Source organism: Drosophila erecta, unplaced genomic scaffold (assembly GCF_003286155.1).
Source record: "Drosophila erecta strain 14021-0224.00,06,07 unplaced genomic scaffold, DereRS2 tig00000092-arrow-pilon, whole genome shotgun sequence".
NCBI lineage: Eukaryota > Metazoa > Arthropoda > Insecta > Diptera > Drosophilidae > Drosophila > Drosophila erecta.
In genome coordinates this window covers 13,542,695-13,560,741 of record NW_020825207.1, presented here as the reverse complement: position 1 = coordinate 13,560,741, position 18,047 = coordinate 13,542,695, and the positions used below count along the sequence as shown (strand labels likewise).

General features: G+C 47.6%; 3 protein-coding genes across 19 annotated transcripts in view; all 3 read left to right on the top strand.

Moving 5' to 3' along the window:
- Positions 1 to 1,650, top strand: part of LOC6547099 (mitogen-activated protein kinase kinase kinase kinase 5) — a 48,147-nt gene extending 46,497 nt beyond the window's left edge. For all 10 annotated transcript variants that reach the window (XM_026980086.1, XM_026980084.1, XM_015156693.2 and 7 more), the window contains 3 exons: positions 31 to 252; positions 315 to 441; positions 508 to 1,650. In XM_026980086.1, coding sequence (XP_026835887.1) covers positions 31 to 252; positions 315 to 441; positions 508 to 607 — 449 coding nt within the window. In that variant the 3' untranslated portion in view covers positions 608 to 1,650. The remainder of the gene's footprint in view (positions 1 to 30; positions 253 to 314; positions 442 to 507) is intronic.
- Positions 1,651 to 1,784: 134 nt separating this feature from the next.
- LOC6547100 (ribosomal RNA-processing protein 8) lies at positions 1,785 to 3,058 on the top strand. The gene has a single exon (XM_001974744.3). The coding sequence runs from the start codon at positions 1,857 to 1,859 to the stop codon at positions 2,934 to 2,936; it is 1,080 nt and encodes a 359-aa protein (XP_001974780.1). The 5' UTR covers positions 1,785 to 1,856; the 3' UTR covers positions 2,937 to 3,058.
- Positions 3,059 to 3,498: 440 nt separating this feature from the next.
- On the top strand, positions 3,499 to 18,047 carry LOC6547101 (protein 4.1 homolog). 8 transcript variants are annotated; one of them, XM_026981298.1, is made up of 17 exons: positions 3,499 to 3,602; positions 3,901 to 4,134; positions 9,460 to 9,503; positions 9,800 to 9,990; positions 10,053 to 10,498; positions 10,557 to 10,709; positions 10,776 to 11,134; positions 11,225 to 11,346; positions 11,602 to 11,715; positions 12,433 to 12,595; positions 12,666 to 12,718; positions 13,070 to 16,087; positions 16,461 to 16,682; positions 16,781 to 16,882; positions 16,996 to 17,151; positions 17,380 to 17,490; positions 17,563 to 18,047. In XM_026981298.1, exons 4-17 carry the CDS (start codon positions 9,844 to 9,846, stop codon positions 17,626 to 17,628), a joined length of 5,232 nt encoding a protein of 1,743 aa, XP_026837099.1. In that variant the 5' UTR covers positions 3,499 to 3,602; positions 3,901 to 4,134; positions 9,460 to 9,503; positions 9,800 to 9,843; the 3' UTR covers positions 17,629 to 18,047. The 8 variants fall into 8 exon arrangements, with proteins under 8 accessions (XP_026837099.1, XP_026837100.1, XP_026837098.1 ...); XM_026981299.1 differs by lacking the exons at positions 3,499 to 3,602; positions 11,602 to 11,715 and adding exons at positions 3,707 to 3,722; positions 12,007 to 12,036; XM_026981297.1 differs by lacking the exon at positions 3,499 to 3,602 and adding an exon at positions 3,707 to 3,722.

The window sequence follows — 18,047 nt, the reverse complement described above, 5'->3', positions numbered from 1 at the left end:
ATCAAGCATAATGGCATTCCGTAATTGCAGGTGCCAGCTGGTTCCACTCGGAGGACCTGGAATATGACGCCATGGCCACGATGGTGCCGCGACGCGACCTGCTGAAGGTGGTGCGTGTGCACCAGGTGGAGAAGGACGCCATTCTGGTCTGCTACGGCAATCTGATTCAGGTGGTCACCCTGCAGGGCAACCCCAAGCAGCACAAGAAGATGGTATCGCAGCTCAACTTTGACTTCAACGTGGACAGCATTGGTAAGCGATTGCATATCCGCATTCACAGAGGACATGCCCTGCATTGTGTGAATCGATTTCAGTTTGTCTGCCGGACAGCGTTTTGGCATTCCATAAGCACGGCATGCAGGGAAAGTCGTTGCGCAATGGCGAGGTGACGCAGGAGATCAAGGACATGAGTCGCACCTACAGGCTGCTGGGCAGCGATAAGTATGGACACATTGGATTATTGTTCTTCAGAACTCTTTAGTAACGCGATACCTATATTCCCAACAGGGTTGTGGCCTTGGAGAGCCAGCTGCTGAGGACCGGCTCCCTGGGCAGCGAGGAGGGACACGATCTGTACATTCTGGCCGGGCACGAGGCTAGCTACTAAGCTAATGGGCGCCCGCCCAATCCACTGTTATATTTTAAATATAATCCGGTTCACCACACAAGTTTTAAGGGCCGTCGCCGCCGTCGTCGTCAACTATTAACTGTAATTTAATTACTCGTAGGCTAAGCAGTGAGTTCACTGATCATAGATGACTAGAGAGAGCCAGTTGCATGTCGAGCGTTCGATAGCTTAGATTAGCGCAATTTTACAGCACCTAGAGGAGGCGGTCTTCGAAGAAGAGATCCACACTACCATGCACACTGACGGGGATACTCGGCCCGAATCGCTATCTTTAGATCTGCCGATCACTCGATATATTGAACGTCTGCGTCTACCCGATTCCGTTGTAGCTATATTTTTGTATTACAAACAAATGCTTTAATTTATACAACTAACTTTAATCGCTACGTATAGTTATGTTAGAGATTTGTGTAAGCGCTTCACAAAGCCAATAGATACGTTTCCAAATAGTCAGCCAGCAGGAGAATTCAAGTATACATACACTTAAACACACAATTATCCACACGATTCGAGAACCACTAAGGCAGTTGGAACTAAACAATTATATTTAGTCTATAGCAATTGTAAATCGCAATGTTTTTAGCTAACCAGCCGGTTAAACTGCTTTCGATTGGCTCAAAACCGCAACGGAAAATCAAGAACGAGGAGTTGAAGGATGCGATATAGGATGATACGGTTTGTTGGGAAACAAAACTAGTTAGTAAGACTTTTCTAACCTAGTAACACGAATTCAAAACAAAATAAATGCAATTAATGGTCTGTATCTGTATGTTAAACAAGTAAACTGATTGTCATAGTTACGGTTCTAGGCTATAAGATAAGCGATGAAAACAGACAACTTTCCGAACAGCACTTTTTGTCGATTGAGTTGTATAAATATTCTACTAGATGCTAAGTTATTTAGTTCATACGACAAAGCAAAAACCGAAAATTACAAACTAATACAGAGAAAAACAAACAGAAGAACTCACAAAATTGTTGAACTCTAGCTTAGTGCAAAAATAAAAAATACGTGAAAGAAATGCTCTTCTATTTGCTTTGCCTACCTTTTTTAAATATCTTCAGGAGAAACTTTGTGTACTATGAACATTTTTTGAATATCCCGCCAATTTTTGTGAAAACGCGTTAGGGATTTCTCAAATAGGCACTTGCGTCGTTTTCGAAAAATACGGTAACTCCATACGGGCTTCACGTGTTTCTCGATTTGTTTACAATTTTCCGCCGCAAAATGCAGCCTTTTGAAGTGCCGCCCTGGGAGGCAGGTGCCGAAATCATTGAATTCAAGCCGGTGAATCCCACAGGGAATGGAGTCGCTGCCAAGAAGCCAAAGAAGAAGAAACCCAAAAAGAAGAGGGCCGCCGTGACGGAAGAAAATCCCAATGTGAACAAGGCAGCTGGAAAATTCACTTACCGGCAGGGCGGCGGACCACTTGCCCCGCCCCGAGACTCCTCGGATGATGATGACGATGACGATGATGTGGAGGATGGCATCCGGGCCATGCATAAGGTGAAGTCCGGCAGAATCGAGAAACAGCGAGCGCCAACGCAGGCCACAAAAGGTGGCAAAAAGGAACTGAAACTGAAACCTGAACTGGCCCACGCGGCTGTGGAGGCCATGGAAGCCACCAGCTCATCGACGCCGACTGCGAGCTCTCTGGCCAGTAAGCTGCAATCGGAACTGCTGGGCGGACGTTTCCGGTACATCAACGAGCAGCTTTACTCGACGACCAGCCGCAAGGCGGAGGCACTTTTCCGCAAGGATAGCTCCGCCTTCGAGGCCTATCACGCTGGCTACCGTCAGCAGGTGGAGAAGTGGCCCACCAACCCGCTCAATCGCATCATCAAGACCATCAAGAAGGTACCCAAAACAGCCATAATTGGGGACTTTGGTTGTGGAGAGGGCAAACTGGCACAATCCGTGCCCAACAAGGTGTACTCCATGGACTTGGTGGCAGCCCGTAGCGACATCATTGCCTGCAACATCACGGACACGCCACTCCAAGCTCAATCTCTGGACGTGGCTGTATACTGCCTCTCACTAATGGGCACCGATCTGAACGAGTTCTTCCTGGAGGCCAATCGAGTGCTCAAGCTGCACGGCAGTGTCTATATAGCGGAGATCCAGTCGCGATTCGAGGATGTCCGGGAGTTTGTTCGGTGCCTGAGTGCATGTGGATTTGATCTTATCAAGAAGGATGTGGCTGTTAACTATTTCTACTTCTTCCAATTCAAGAAGATGCGTCATGTGCCCAAGAACACCAAGCTGAAGGCTTTCTCTCTAAAACCTTGCTTGTATCGCAAGCGATAGGGTGTTAGTTATCCTATTCAAATTAGTAGATTTCCGACTTTGCGAACTGTTGAAAATCCAAGTCAGAGAATTCTCTTATAGGTGTTACATTAACTTAATGTAGAAAAAATAACAATAAATTTTGAATTTTAAGAAATGTGTGTTCGCTATTTTTACTTTTTGTCTATCTATCTTTCGCAATACAAATTTAATTTAGCCCCTAAAATGTATGATAAGAAGTGATTTAAAATTAAAATCGTAACCCCCTTAGTTTTATTTGGATATTAGCGACACAGATTTTCAAAGATTTCTCAAAATATTAAAATCACTCAAATTTTCAATAAGGCCGCAAATAATTTTTACAAATTTACCTATTGAAAAGTAAACATTCTTGTATCTAGAAAGCATTTAAATTAATAATTACTAGCGATATTTAACAACCGTGGCTGATGCTAATGCTATAAACATTTAAAAAGCCAACCGAACCACTCAAATGAACCACCGACATTTGCCAACACTGCAACCACTTGGTGGTGGTTGTTTCTCAGCAAAACTCAGTGGTCTCAACCGAAATAGACTCAAATCCAAATGGAGAGGCGGAAAATGGTTGGCTCTCAGTCTTTTTAGTTTTCAGTTTCAGTACCAGTTTGCTCTTCGTGCACAGCACATCGAATATTTGTGAAGACGGTACGTTTTGTGTGGATCGCGCTGCCAGAATTCTTAGAAGATTTGTTGTTTGCCAGGCAGCATAGTAATTGCAAAACGGCGAGGAGCGGATCGAAAAGAAAAGCGCGCAATTCGGCAGCTGTGTGTTTATAAATAAAATGGGAAATTAATTTATTAGCAACCACTATTCGCGCATTTTCCGCCCACGCCCACCCCGCTCTCTATTTTACCCCTCCCCCGCATTCCCACACCCCTGGAACTCCCACTCTTGCGTTCTCTATTACTCACTCAAAGAAACTCAACGTCAAATTTTCAACAGGTATTCAACGACGACGACGACAACAACAAATTGTCTTTTTTCGCGAACGAATAGAAAAAAGTGGCAAGAATTTGTTTACTAGTGTGAAAGCGAGTGAGTGCAGTGCCCACGGGAGAAAAGTGAAAACAACACAAATACAGGAGTAAAACGCAGTCAAACGCCAAGAAGCCAAACTAACGGTACCTACGTGTCCTTGCTGTGGATTAATAAGGATTCCAGAGTCGTCCCAAGTGGGTGAGTACAATTTGGGGATTGCGACATAGGGTAATTACACTTTTAGTTAATTTTTTCTTTTGGGCTGTGGTCGGGAGTTTTTGGTGGCTTTATGTTTTCGATACCAACACAAGCGCAGACTGACTTGGGCAGTATGACTTCATAGCACACACCACACGCACACACACAATCGAACGCTGAGTTAATTGAGAGCAGCTTTGAGAGCGGGAGCGAAAAGAGAGCCGCACTCACTCACGCGGCATTTGTAACTGCGTATCTGTATCTGTGAGCTGTCAAGCTTTTCGAGTGTATCTTTTGGCACGATATTCTTTCGACTTCTTGTTTTTGTCAACTCGGCCCAGCTCTCTTTTGCTTTTGCCTCTGTCTTTGCCTTACTCCAATTTTCCTTCTTCTGTGTTTTCCTCGTTTGCTTCGCATTTCGGGGCGCAGGGTGGGAAATTCTTATTGGGCCCGCGGTAGTCAAGGAGACGTTCCACAACACCGATCGGATACAAATGTATCTCAAAGTAAGTTTCGTTTAGCAGTGAACTATAAAAAAGGGGGCAATACTACAACCACTCTGTAGTGAGTAGTGATTCTTATGCAAATTAGTTAGTTAGTATAGCTAATAGTTAATTTTATGGAAACTCTCTTAAAGCAATAAATTCAACTGTATCTTTTAGATACGAATGTGGAAAGGTATATACATTATGCACAATCACTTTTAACATTTACGCAGATTGAAAAGCTTAAAATTATTATGAATAGGAAACCTCTTCAGTTCAAATATTTATCAAATTTTAATAATATTTCTCTACTTAAGTGTATTTCATATGGGGGCAAAAACACAGCGAAAAGAAAAAATTCCTAGAACTACACACTTTGGTAAACTAATTCATTTTCATCTCTTTCTCTCGCCTATATATAATTTTGGAATTTTGTCGCATTCATGTGGCATACAGTTTCATAGGGTGGCCAAATTCCCCAAGCATCAAGACGTCACTGCTCCCAAAATAGAATCGATCGGGGTTGCGACCAGGTTTCCGCACTTCTTATCAAAGCATTGAGCGTTTTTTGCATTGGCACTTTTGATATGTTTCATATCGGCTGGGGTAAACGACTACGGTTCTTTATCCCAGCAAAATGGTTGAGATAAGATAAGGACACCACAACAAAGGCCAGTTATGAATGGCAGGTGACTGGTGGCGATATTTCAGGTGCCCCCTCAACCCTCATCCACTGAGTCATGGCACGATTTTCACCATCCCCGGAAAACCTGGGGCGTTGACTTGGCAACCAAAAAACCGTTCTTCGAAAACCGCTGTTTACGTGGAGTCTTTTTTCTTCCACTTTTTCCGGGAGGTGTGGGCTTTGACCCAAATATAGTAGCAAGAAGCATTAACATGAAGACTTCGTCTTCTTGGCCAGGCCATGCAAAGTGGGAATGGAAACGAAATGGGTAACGTGAGGTTGAGCTTGCATTAGAAAAAAAACCGGTTGTTGCTGTCCAAGAAGTTGGCTGCACAGCAGACAAACAGATAAAGCAGCCGAGCAAAGCAAACGAGGAGTGGCAGCCAACTGAATGCCAATAACTGTACAACCAGCGAGTGGAAAACTATACTACAAAAATCTGGAGAGTGAGAGAGTTTCGGTTTCGGAGGCCTAACGACTTGGCAGCACGCGAATGAACATGGCTAAAAAATAAAATGAGTCGAATCAGAGCCCCCTCGAAAACCTGAATTCGAACACGAGTCCGAACTCGAGCGTTACCAACTAGGTGTGTCTTCCAGCGTTAGAAGCTCCCAGAGAGCGTCTCTCCGAATTCTCTCGGATTCTCTCGGCGGAAAACAGAGCCTAAGCCCCACCAGCGATTTTCCAGCGTGGCCAGATCGCTGTTAAGATGGATCTCAACTACTACGAGTATGCACTACTTAATATCTTAATCTGTGTGAATCCTCTCTAAAATCGCCAGCTATTCTTAGTTCGCCGGAGATTTCCTCCCTCCTTCGGCGAGGGAAAAACCAATCTAATCGTGCAACAAACTTAATCGGATGGAAGGCAGCTTTTCCAGCCCCCTTCGAGCCAATCAGTTCCCCTCTCACACCCCCTACTTACATACATACATTTGAGTATGTGCCCATTGGATTTTCCGTTTTCTATTTTTATTCCTTGTCGCATCGATTTTTACTTCTGCGGATGGGGCGCCCATAGGTCTATGATTAATGTGCCAAGCGCTGAAGTGGACAAAATGCTCCTCGAGGGCGGCTTGTTTGTTTACTTTCGCCGCCCTTCGCGACATTTTTCCCCCGCCTGCCGGGCAGAAATCAAATCGCGACGTGCATGTGGGTGCGTCATCACAACACCCGGATAAATATTTGTATAGAAGAGCTGGTTATGTTCCACTAAAATGAATATCTATAGCAAAAAGCCAAGACATTTTTTAAAAGGGTTCCACTATTTAATTGGTTCAGCTTATATTTTACGGTGTAGAAGTGCAGTCACTCTGGATGCATTCCAGAGTTCGTTGGCCAGGCGGAGTCAAATGCTTTAAATAGCCACTGACAGTGCGGAACCGGTGGAGCGGAGTGGTGCAGATGGCTACGTGGGTGCGATCCAGTGCGGTTATGTCGCCCTGTCAAGCGAACGTCGATCAGAGCGGTAATTAGTCAAGCGACACACTGCTCCACAGAGCTGTCACTTGAGCTGTCCAAAAGTGGCATCTGCTGATCAGAAACCAGTTCGCATCCAGTGGCTGGTCCACTTCTGACTTACTGGCCAGTGGTCATTGCTGTCTCAGGGTTCCCAGTGCGATGGGAAATGGGAACGGATCTGGCTTATCGACTGGCCTTCCTCGACTGCCAGGCGGTTCCACTCCGTCGATAAGTCTATGGATTCGCACAGGCGAAACACAACCTCTTCTAATCGGTCTGTATTGATTGACCCACTTTCCCACTTTGGCACACAGTCCAGAAACCGCGAATGTTTACATATTTCCCACTCCATATTTCCTCGAAAAATATACAAAATAGGCTGGAAGACCTGACGCACTGGGCACGAGAATCCATTGCTCATCCGAGTGAAGTGACTGGTGCACAGGGGTCAAGTGATGAAGAGAAGCAGAGTATTCTTAACTTCTTAAGTGCACATAATATATCTCTGCCAATAAATGTAGCAGTGTAAATGTAACAGCTTCCCTTGCGGAAACGCGGCCATGTTTATAAGCGGATGTGAAGTCAGTTTCGGGCAGTCAGTATACAATACATTTTAAATGCGATTTATAGGCAACGCTTCGTTGAGCACAAAAAATGGCAAGTTTGAAAAGTTTTGTGCACTTCACAGCCCCGGGGAAATTTTAATGTTAATGGGCATAAAAGCGAAAGTTTAGTCACAATGACTACAGGGAATGTGCTATTTACATATGCACGTATGTACCAGGGAGAAATTCAAAGTTGGAGGCAAGCCATGCCCGGGAAAGTGACGCCACCGCCCACCAGGTGACCCAAGTTGATGTCAGAGTAATAACGCGATGACACATGACACATGAGCCATCCCTCGGGCATGGAAACCCTGACGCAGCGCCGCCAATTGAATTTGATTTAAGTTGTATTAAATGAAACTTAATTAAAGGGGAGCCGGCTGCACCCAAAGTACAAGTGCCCATGTTCTCATTCCGATTCTCAATTGAAACGACGCGATTGCCATCTTTTGTGCTTCTGCCTTCTGTGCGCCACAAGAACTTCGTTACTTTCACAAACCAGCAGATACAATATATACACGAGTATATATGTACACTACTCACTTGGGCGCATTTATTCTCGCCTGGCCAGCAATATTGTAACCTAAAGATTAGACGCGCGCCACTTGATGAATTTCACCTCGACCTCCTTCAATTGAGGCGAATGCGCTGAGTGCTGAAAAGTTTTTGGGTGTCGGCATCTTCTGCAAATATTTCTATAAACTCTAGAAATAGATCTTGTTATTATGCCTTAGCTGGTGCTGATCGCCTAGCTGGTGATGTCATCGAAAATAAATCATGTACGAGTGGCCCCCACATTGTAAAATCGCTATGCGCTATCAACAATTCGAGCGATTTACTTTGTTTTGGTTTGCGAGTCAAACAATTTGTAAGGCGGCTCGCCGCGATAATGCCGCTGATTCACCGCCGATCTAAGTCAAGTATTTCCACTCCCATTCCCACTGCCAATGGGCCCTGCAGTTCGCCAGGCGAACATGACGAGCTGGTTGCAGCCGCCCGTCGATGATGTCAACATTGCGTATGCGCAACCTTCAACTGTGGGAACGAGCACGCTGCCAAAATAATGCTGTGTGGAGTCCATATACACATGGTCTGCGCTCTACAACGACTCGAGAAATAAAATAATATAAATTAGATGTTTGTCTGCTTTTGTTCTTTTTTTTTCATTTTTTCTCTTTTTTTTTTCTTTTTTTTTTTTTTTTTTTTTCTTTTTTTTCTTTTTTTTTGAGTTTTTTGGGTTCTGGCTCTCAGCATACATATTTCATGTGTGTTTTTGTTTAATTTCGAACGCACGATGACGCCACCAGAGTTAATTCGCTTGGGGGTCGTGTCCGAAACTGAAACAGTATCATAACGCCAGAGAAGCCTCTATCTGGCGAACTGGTTCAGCTAGTTTCCTCTGCGGGATCGATGGATGCCTCTTGGCTCACGACTCCCAATCAATAAAACATTTGCCAATTGAACGCGCCGTGCATCTGGGCGCAATTGACTCTCGATCCTCGCACGTTAACCATACCCATGCCCATTCCCAATCAGCGCTGATTGAAGGCTCTTTTCTGGGTGGGGCAGTGTGTCCACATCCGCGGCAACATGCCGATATCGCCGCTTGGCAGAAAAATATAATATATTATGCGCAATTTGCCGTCCCGCTGAATTCCCACCGCAAACGGAATCAAATGGAAACGGAAGGGGCTAAAGCGAGAACATGACGCTGCCTCGACTTGCCGGCTTATATAACCCATACCGATATGGAGCACACATACACATATGCATATGTGTATATGGAAGACTTATGTCACTGCTGAACTTGAATCCAGATCTTGAACGTGAGCCGTCGCCGATCACTTGACTTTTCGGCTACTCAAAGGACGTTCCCAAGCACTTTTTATATTTAATGAATTGGGCAATTACTGGGGCATTATTTTGTGTTCACTATGCTTGATAATAGATCTGCGAAACTGACTGTTGTGCGGCTTATGGCCACTCATTGTAATGGTCTCAGAGTTGAAAGTTTTTTACTATCTGCTTTCGCTAGTAAAATGGTAATTCAATTTGCAGTTGAGCTTTTAATGTCGGAATTTCTCTTACAGCTCGCTGGAAATCATTGCCGGAGAAATTCTAGAGCTCTTTGGAAGTGAGTACGCAATTGCAAGTGGTGACATCATGGCCAACAGCAAATGGAGAAGGAGGCGGTGTCCACATCCTGGCTGTATTTATATGTGTGTGCGTGTGTGTGTTTATTTGCGCAATGGCGCCAGGCAAATTGAGCAAGTTTATGGCGTATTTTATGCCCAGACTGCAGACTTGTAATGAGCGAAAGGCGCCCACACACAGACACACACACATGCACACATGACCCCGCGGAGTGGACACTTCCGGCCATTTAGCTGGGAGATCCAGTGCAATTTACTAAAGTCTACATTGTTCCAGCCATCTCCAAGCTGCCGCTGGCGTAGCCAAGTCCCCAATCCAAGATGCCGGCGGAAATTAAACCATCCGCGCCCGCTGAGCCGGAAACGCCGACCAAGAGCAAAACCAAGTCCAGCTCCTCCTCGCACGGAAAGCCCGCCCTTGCACGAGTCACCCTGCTGGATGGCTCCCTCCTGGACGTGTCCATTGATGTGAGTAGAGAGACAAGTCAACCCCGTTGGTTATTATAATGAGAACATATTGATTTCCTTAGCGCAAAGCCATTGGCCGTGATGTGATCAACTCAATCTGCGCCGGCCTGAACCTCATCGAAAAGGACTACTTCGGCCTGACCTATGAAACGCCCACAGATCCGCGCACCTGGCTGGATCTGGAGAAGCCGGTGTCCAAGTTCTTCCGCACGGACACTTGGCCCCTCACCTTCGCCGTCAAGTTTTATCCGCCGGAGCCATCGCAGCTGAAGGAGGACATCACGCGCTACCATTTGTGCCTGCAGGTGCGCAATGACATCCTGGAGGGCCGACTGCCATGCACATTCGTCACCCACGCTCTGCTCGGATCCTACCTGGTGCAGTCGGAAATGGGCGACTACGATGGAGAGGAAATGCCCACCAGGGCCTACCTCAAGGAGTTTAAGATCGCCCCAAACCAGACGCCCGAGCTGGAGGATAAGGTCATGGATCTGCACAAGACCCACAAGTGAGTTCTGGTTGATTTTATCAAGGACTTATGCTCACTTTAATATGCTCACTTCTAGGGGTCAGTCGCCCGCCGAGGCTGAGCTACACTACCTGGAGAATGCCAAGAAGCTGGCCATGTACGGCGTGGACTTGCATCCCGCCAAGGATTCCGAGGGCGTGGACATCATGCTCGGCGTTTGTGCCTCTGGCCTGCTCGTCTATCGCGACAAGTGAATACAAGCTAACCCTATTTACATTAAACAATTATATAAATGATTTATAAATTACCCAAATAGATTGCGCATCAACCGCTTTGCCTGGCCCAAGATCCTGAAGATCTCCTACAAGCGCCACCATTTCTACATCAAGATTCGGCCAGGCGAGTTCGAGCAGTACGAGTCCACCATTGGCTTCAAGCTGGCCAACCATCGTGCCGCCAAGAAGCTGTGGAAATCCTGCGTGGAGCACCACACCTTCTTCCGCCTGATGACCCCCGAGCCGGTCAACAAGTCCAAGATGTTCCCGGTCTTCGGGTCCACCTACCGCTACAAGGGTCGCACCCAGGCCGAGAGCACGAACACACCCGTGGACCGTACTCCTCCGAAGTTCAATAGGACGCTGTCTGGAGCGCGTCTCACTTCCAGGAGCATGGATGGTAATTACTGGGGGATGTAACCTTTGGTTACAACTCTTAGGTTTAGATCTTTGTTTAATGAATTGTTTCTAATCGCCCGACTCCTTCCAGCTCTGGCCCTGGCCGAAAAAGAAAAGGTGGCTCGCAAGAGCAGCACACTGGATCATCGGGGAGATCGCAATGCCGATGGCGATGCCCACAGCCGCAGTCCCATCAAGAACAAGAAGGAGAAGGTAACCCACCCAGTCCTTAACCCACTAATGCCTGACGAAACATAGCTATTGAGATGAACATGTTTAACGATGATTTCGGAGTTAACCAGAGTTTTTTGTACTTTCTTCTCGGTTTGTTACTAACTCACAACCACTCACAAACCAAACAACCAAACACACACATCCACTCTGTGATTCTGAATATGAAATGATCTGCTCGCAATGTTAACCCTCCGTCCCCTGAAACACACACCTTAACCCCATAACACTAACCAGTTGATGCGACAGTCGAGCACCGGCACGGCTTCGGCCTCCTCGCAAAGTTCCCTCGAGGGTGACTACGAGACCAACCTAGAGATTGAGGCCATCGAGGCTGAGCCCCCCGTTCAGGTTAACACTTTACTACCTTCAACTCAAAAAAAAACAAAAAAAAATTAAAACAAAAGTATCCTCCGAATCGAATCTTCTACCATGTATCCTAACCTTTTTTATCGGCTTTGAACTCTGCTTTTCGAATGTTGTGAGCTTACGTATGAAGCGATTTGATTTGAAGTCTCCCTCGTTTATTCGTTTATTTGTTCAGCTCAGGGCTACTATACCCCACTAATTTTTGGATGTTCCGAACCTATTAATTTACATTTTTTGTTTTCATAACCGACTATCCTCTAACCAATGCGATAGATCTCGATTCCGGTGTACTTTGATCTGATGGTAATTTCTATGTAAAGAACAAAACAGTGTCGTCAACCGTCTGTGAAATGTGCATTTCATCATAACTATCTACCTGAATTTTTTAAGTGTTTACTTTACCTTTGATTTGATTATTTTGTGACGTCTGTAAAAGTCCTTTCTCGAGCTGTAAATACCAGTTAGGGCCACACCAGTACAGTCCACACAAAACATGCATTGGCACTGATTATGCGGTTGTATCAAGAAAGATCATCTATAAGCTTTATTAACCATTATCATAATTTCGTTGCTTGTATTGTAAATATGTATTGTACATCTCAGCCATTTTGTAGCATGTCGCCTTTTCGCCCCAAATATCTGTTTACTCTGAACTATACCTTACAAGCTACAACCAACTAATGGTCGTTGTTTTCCCAGGATGCCGAAAAGGAGGCTAAGTTGCGCGAAAAGAAGCAAAAGGAGAAGGAGGAGAAGGAGCGAAAGGAGAGGGAGAAGCGCGAGCTGGAGGAGAAGAAGAAGGCCGAAAAGGCGGCCAAGGCAGCGCTTGCCGCTGGTGCCGCTGCAGGATCGGCTGTTAATGGTAAGTATCCTTACGATGAAGTACCCAAAGCAGCAATCCTACTAACAACCTACCTGAAAAAATTGTCTAGGCAATGACGAGCTGAATGACTCCAACAAGTCTGACAAGTCCTCCGGCAGACGTGTAAGTATCCTATCTGACTATCCCCCACTTAAGCTAGATCATAGGATCACAGGACTAGGTGTACCATGCTAAGCGATAGCCCCGCACTGAATGCGCCCGCCCTCGTGTACATACTCTTAACCCAAAGCCCAAGTCCCAGTCCCAAAATCCACCCACCAACTCACTTAAGTTTCACCCGTAAGTTACGATAGTTTGTAGTGCAACCCGAAAATTGGTCTTAAGTTACCTCATTGGTTGTGTGATGTTTATTATAGTTTGCTTCTGTTAATTACTCCCTCCCATTTCTTTTCGTTTTATGTTTGACCTTTTCATTTGATCCTCGAAAACAAACGATCCACCGACGATCCACAGGGCGTTGGCATATTCTCCTCGGGTCGCAAGAGCAAGAGCGGCTCCCCATCCAAGGATGGCAAGGATAAGTCCGGAAAGGATAAGGACAAGGAGGTGGGTCGACTTGGTCTGGTCGTTACATCTGGTCTGGGCGATAATCAGCAAGAGCAAAACCTGGACGAGGCGGCCAGGAATGCGGCCAAGAACCGTGGATCCAACACTCCGGGTGTCACTAGGCAGTATGAGTATGCCGTGGATAATGATGGCAATACCAGTCCCACAAGGAAATCGTACACTCCTGGTGGCTTCCGCTACGATCAGGATCCCAACTCTAGGAAATCCGGTGCCGATGGTCAGGAGCAGCTGTCTCCTACCTCGCAGCAAAAGAAGATAGGCTTGGCCTTTAACTATGCTCCGGGTAACGAGAACGCCTTGAAGGAAACGGCTGAGAAGCTGAAGGCAGGACAGCTGTCTCCACGCACCCAGGACAAGCTGAACCGCGGCCAACTGTCGCCCAAGTCGCGGGCTAAGCTCCTCCAGGATCCACTCCTCTCGCCCACTACCCGTGCTAAGCTCCAGGGCAGCGCTGTGGATGCCGCTGCTGTTCCACTGAGCGATTCCCAGAAGCGATCCTACTCGCCCACCAAAGGACCTCAGGGCTACTCCTCCGGCGCCCCAGGAAGCTACAAGCCCATCTCAGATCCCACGGCTGACTTCCTGGAGTCCCAGCGCTACAACAAGGAGCCTGGCTACGTTGGTCCCTCCAAAGCTGCTGGTGCTGCAGTTGCTGCAGGTGCTGCTGGTGCTGCTGGGGCCGCCGGCTCTAAGAAGCCTGGTTCTCCCACCAAGACAGGAAAGGGAGCCCCAGGAGCTGCAGCAGCAGCTGGAGCTGCAGCAGCCGCAGGAGCGGCAGCAGCAGCGGCCAAGCCGAAAAAGAGGCGTGTCAAGATCATGGTCATCACCTCCAAATTCGATCCCTCCACAAAGCGCATTGATGCGGAGAACGGAAGCATTGAGCACTCCACTGGCATCCTAGACCCGGCCACCGGACTCATTGACACCAAATATGGCGTGATTGATCCCAAGAAGGGAACATTGGAGGCTCTGAACACCAAGACCGGAAAGAAGGAGGTGTTCCAGGGCGACGTTGATGGCAAGACGGGCAATCTTCACTTGGTATCCGGCGTGGCGGATCCAAAGACAGGACGCCTTGACGACTCGCTTGGTCAGATCGTTTGCATCACACCACAGGATAATCCGGTGGTGGAGCTTACAGTGATCACCAGTCGCATAGATCCTGCTACCGGAAAGATCGACACGGTTAACGGAGATGTTGAGCGTTCCTTGGGCGTCCTGAACTTGGATACCGGCCTGCTGGACACCAAGTATGGAGAGATCAACACACGCACCGGCGAACTTAAGGCCATTGATCCCAAGTCTGGCAAGATTGTAGTCAGCAAGAATGTGAAGGTGGATCCGGGCACTGGCCAGATCACCATCCTGGGCATTGTGGATCCCAAGACCAACAAGCTGGATCCGAACCAGGGTCGCCTCATTGAGGTGGGCCAACAGATAGACCCTATTGTTGAGGTCACTTCCTTGGCGGGCAAGTTCGACTCCAAGAGGAACATCATCGATGCCAAGACGGCGCAGGTGGAGACCTCTGGAGGTCAGTTCGACCCGAAGGCCGGCAAGATTGATACCAAATATGGACAGATTGATCTGGTTAAGCATACGATCACGTTCAATGACCCCAAGTCTGGTAAGACGGTTACTAGGGACATCAAGATTGAACCGGCCACCGGACAGATTGTGCTGAAGAACCAGGTCAATCCGAAGAACAACAAGCCCGACAAGGATTATGCCAGGATTATCTCTCTGCGGATCGTGCAACAGCGCGTGGATCCGGCCACTAAGGCGCCCATCACTGAAGTCAGTGCCTCCAAGGACAAGGACATCGTGGTGGACCCCAAGTCCAACCAGATTTGGGTGCCCACTGGAGCCAGCGATCCCGCCACCAAGGAGCAGCAGTACATCTCCAGCAGCGTGGACCCCAAGACGGGTTACGTCATCACCATCTATGGCTACCTGGACCCCAAGACCAACGAGATCAGGAAACAGACCAAGCTCGACCCCAACACAATCAAGATCGAACCCACGTCCGGAAAGATATACACTGCCACCGGGGAGGTGGATCAGGCCACCGGGGAGCCGCTGTACGCGGCCACCCAGGTGGATCCCGAGTCCGGCGAGGTCTACACCAAGCTGGCCCGCGTCGATCCCAAGACGGGCAAGATCGTGATCGTTCGCATCCTGCTTATCTCGAAGACCGACGAGCGTGGTCGCCCGGAGGAGATCGATCCCTCCACATGCGAAATCGATCCCGTCTCCGGCCGTGTGCTTAAGTTCTTCAATAAGACCGTTTATGTATACAATATGATTGACCCTGTGACCGGTGAAATTGTGCAGGTGGACCCCAATGACCCGCGCTTCGCTGGCGCCCGCACCACGGTGACCCACACGATGACCCTGACAGGAGAGATTGACCCCGTGACCGGCAGGATTAAGAGCGAGTACGGCGACATTGACCCGAACACGGGAGACATTGATCCCGCCACGGCTGTCACGGATCCCGTGACCGGCAAACTGATCCTCAACTATGCCCAGATCGATCCCTCCCACTTCGGCAAACAGGCGCAGGTGCAAACCACCACGGAAACGGTGCCCATCACCCGCCAGCAGTTCTTCGACGGAGTCAAGCACATAGGCAAGGGCGCTCTGCGGCGGGACTCCGAGGGCAGCTCCGAGGACGACATGACCGGACAGTATGGCACAGACCAGGTCAATGACATCTTGATCAGCAGTCCGGCGGCCCAGGCGGGCGGCAAGTTGGGCAAGCCGGTGAGCACGCCCACGGTGGTGAAGACCACCACCAAACAGGTGCTGACCAAGAACATCGATGGCGTGACCCACAACGTGGAGGAGGAGGTGCGCAACCTGGGCACCGGCGAGGTCACCTACTCCACGCAGGAACACAAGGTTAGCGAGGGACTACGTCCCTTATGGATGAACTGAAATTCGCTTCTAGAGGGTTTTGATCGAATTCGATTTTAATTCATAGGATCCTTTCTATCCATTTGGGGTTTTTTCCAATCATCGCTAACAATATAATATTTAAAAAATCTTTACCGAATTTTTATCGAATTTGATCAAAGCCCAGGACTCTGAAAACCGGAAACGTCTGTCTTTCTGTCTCTTTGCGCTTCGCCTTCCAAAGTTATGTTACTTTCTCTGTGCCTTTGCCTAACTTCCGCCTCTAATTGATGTTGTTGCTTAAATTGTTGTGTTATCCGTGTTCTATGCCGTGCGCACTAACCCACTGAACCACCCACTTGCCACCCAATCCACCTAGGCTGATGCTACACCCACCGACCTGAGTGGCGCCTATGTCACGGCCACCGCTGTCACCACCCGCACCGCCACCACGCACGAGGATCTGGGCAAGAACGCCAAGACGGAGCAGCTGGAGGAGAAGACGGTGGCCACCACCCGCACCCACGACCCCAACAAGCAGCAGCAGCGCGTCGTCACCCAGGAGGTGAAGACGACGGCGACGGTCACCAGTGGGGATCAGGTAAGATCGCATGGCTGCACCCCAATCTCCACGCATGAGTTGACTGTTGTTATTATGATTTCGATATGTTATGTTGTTGCATATTATGTGTTGCGTAGTATCAGAGGAGGGACAGCGTCTCCTCCACCAGCTCCGGCGACTCGGGCACGCCCATCGACGGACCCTACGATGGTGCCAGTGTGGTGCGCACAGATAACCAGGTGGGTCATGCATGCCACTTCTGCAATGAGCAAACTGTTTAAAGGCCCTCTTAAAGTAGTTGTGCAACGGAAAAGGCTCCTATCTAACCCTAATCCTCTCGAATCTTGCACAGAAATCTCCGCTATATACGACCTCCGCCACCACCGGACCCCATGTGGAAAGCACCCGAGTGGTTCTGGGTGAGGACACACCCGGCTACTCCGGACATGGCGAAATCATCTCCACCCAAACCGTGAGCAGCAAAACCCGCACTGTGGAAACCATTACCGTAAGTACCATTGCCGGAACCCAACTGATCCCGTTCGATGAGGATGAGTAAGTAGCCCGAGGTAGGCCTTCTATCTATCTATCTATCTGACTATCCGGAAGATATTTCCTGTGAACGTACGCACTACACTGTATATTCCATGCTTAGTCCCTTGTTCGAATGGGTTCAGGTTGTAGCATACACATGATAACATTTGTTAATAATATTAATAATACTCTAAATGTGCAGTACAAAACCGAACGCGATGGCATTGTGGAGACCCGAGTGGAACAGAAGATAACCATTCAGTCCGATGGAGATCCGATCGATCATGACAAAGCCCTGGCCGAGGCAATACAAGTGAGTATCTAATGGATTAAGTGCATTGAATGAGATACTTTAACCGATACCCATTGCCCTCTTCGATTTTAGGAAGCGACGGCCATGAATCCGGACATGACAGTCGAGAAGATTGAAATTCAGCAGCAAACGCAGTAGATTTTATAATTATTTTTAAACCATTCAGAGGATTTCCTAAGCAAACCCGCACACACTCACACACACATGAACACCAGCCCACGCATACACAGCACTTGCAGTACACCTTTTATACAACCTATATCTAAATGTAGATATATATGCCTACGGGCATGTATATTTGACCTCGAGCTGATGACCCACATGACATACAACTAAGAAACATGATTGATAAATTCCCAATTATCCGTTACCGCTACCGTCTATGAGAAATTGCATCTAAATGTTTATTATTTTTATTACAACTGTTGTTTATAATTACTTTTTATTACGTATATTATATATTGAATGTGCAAGGCAACGTTGAAATGAAACTCTATATATTGTAAACCACGATTGCATTCAAATACAAGAATAAAACCTAAATGTACACACAAAAA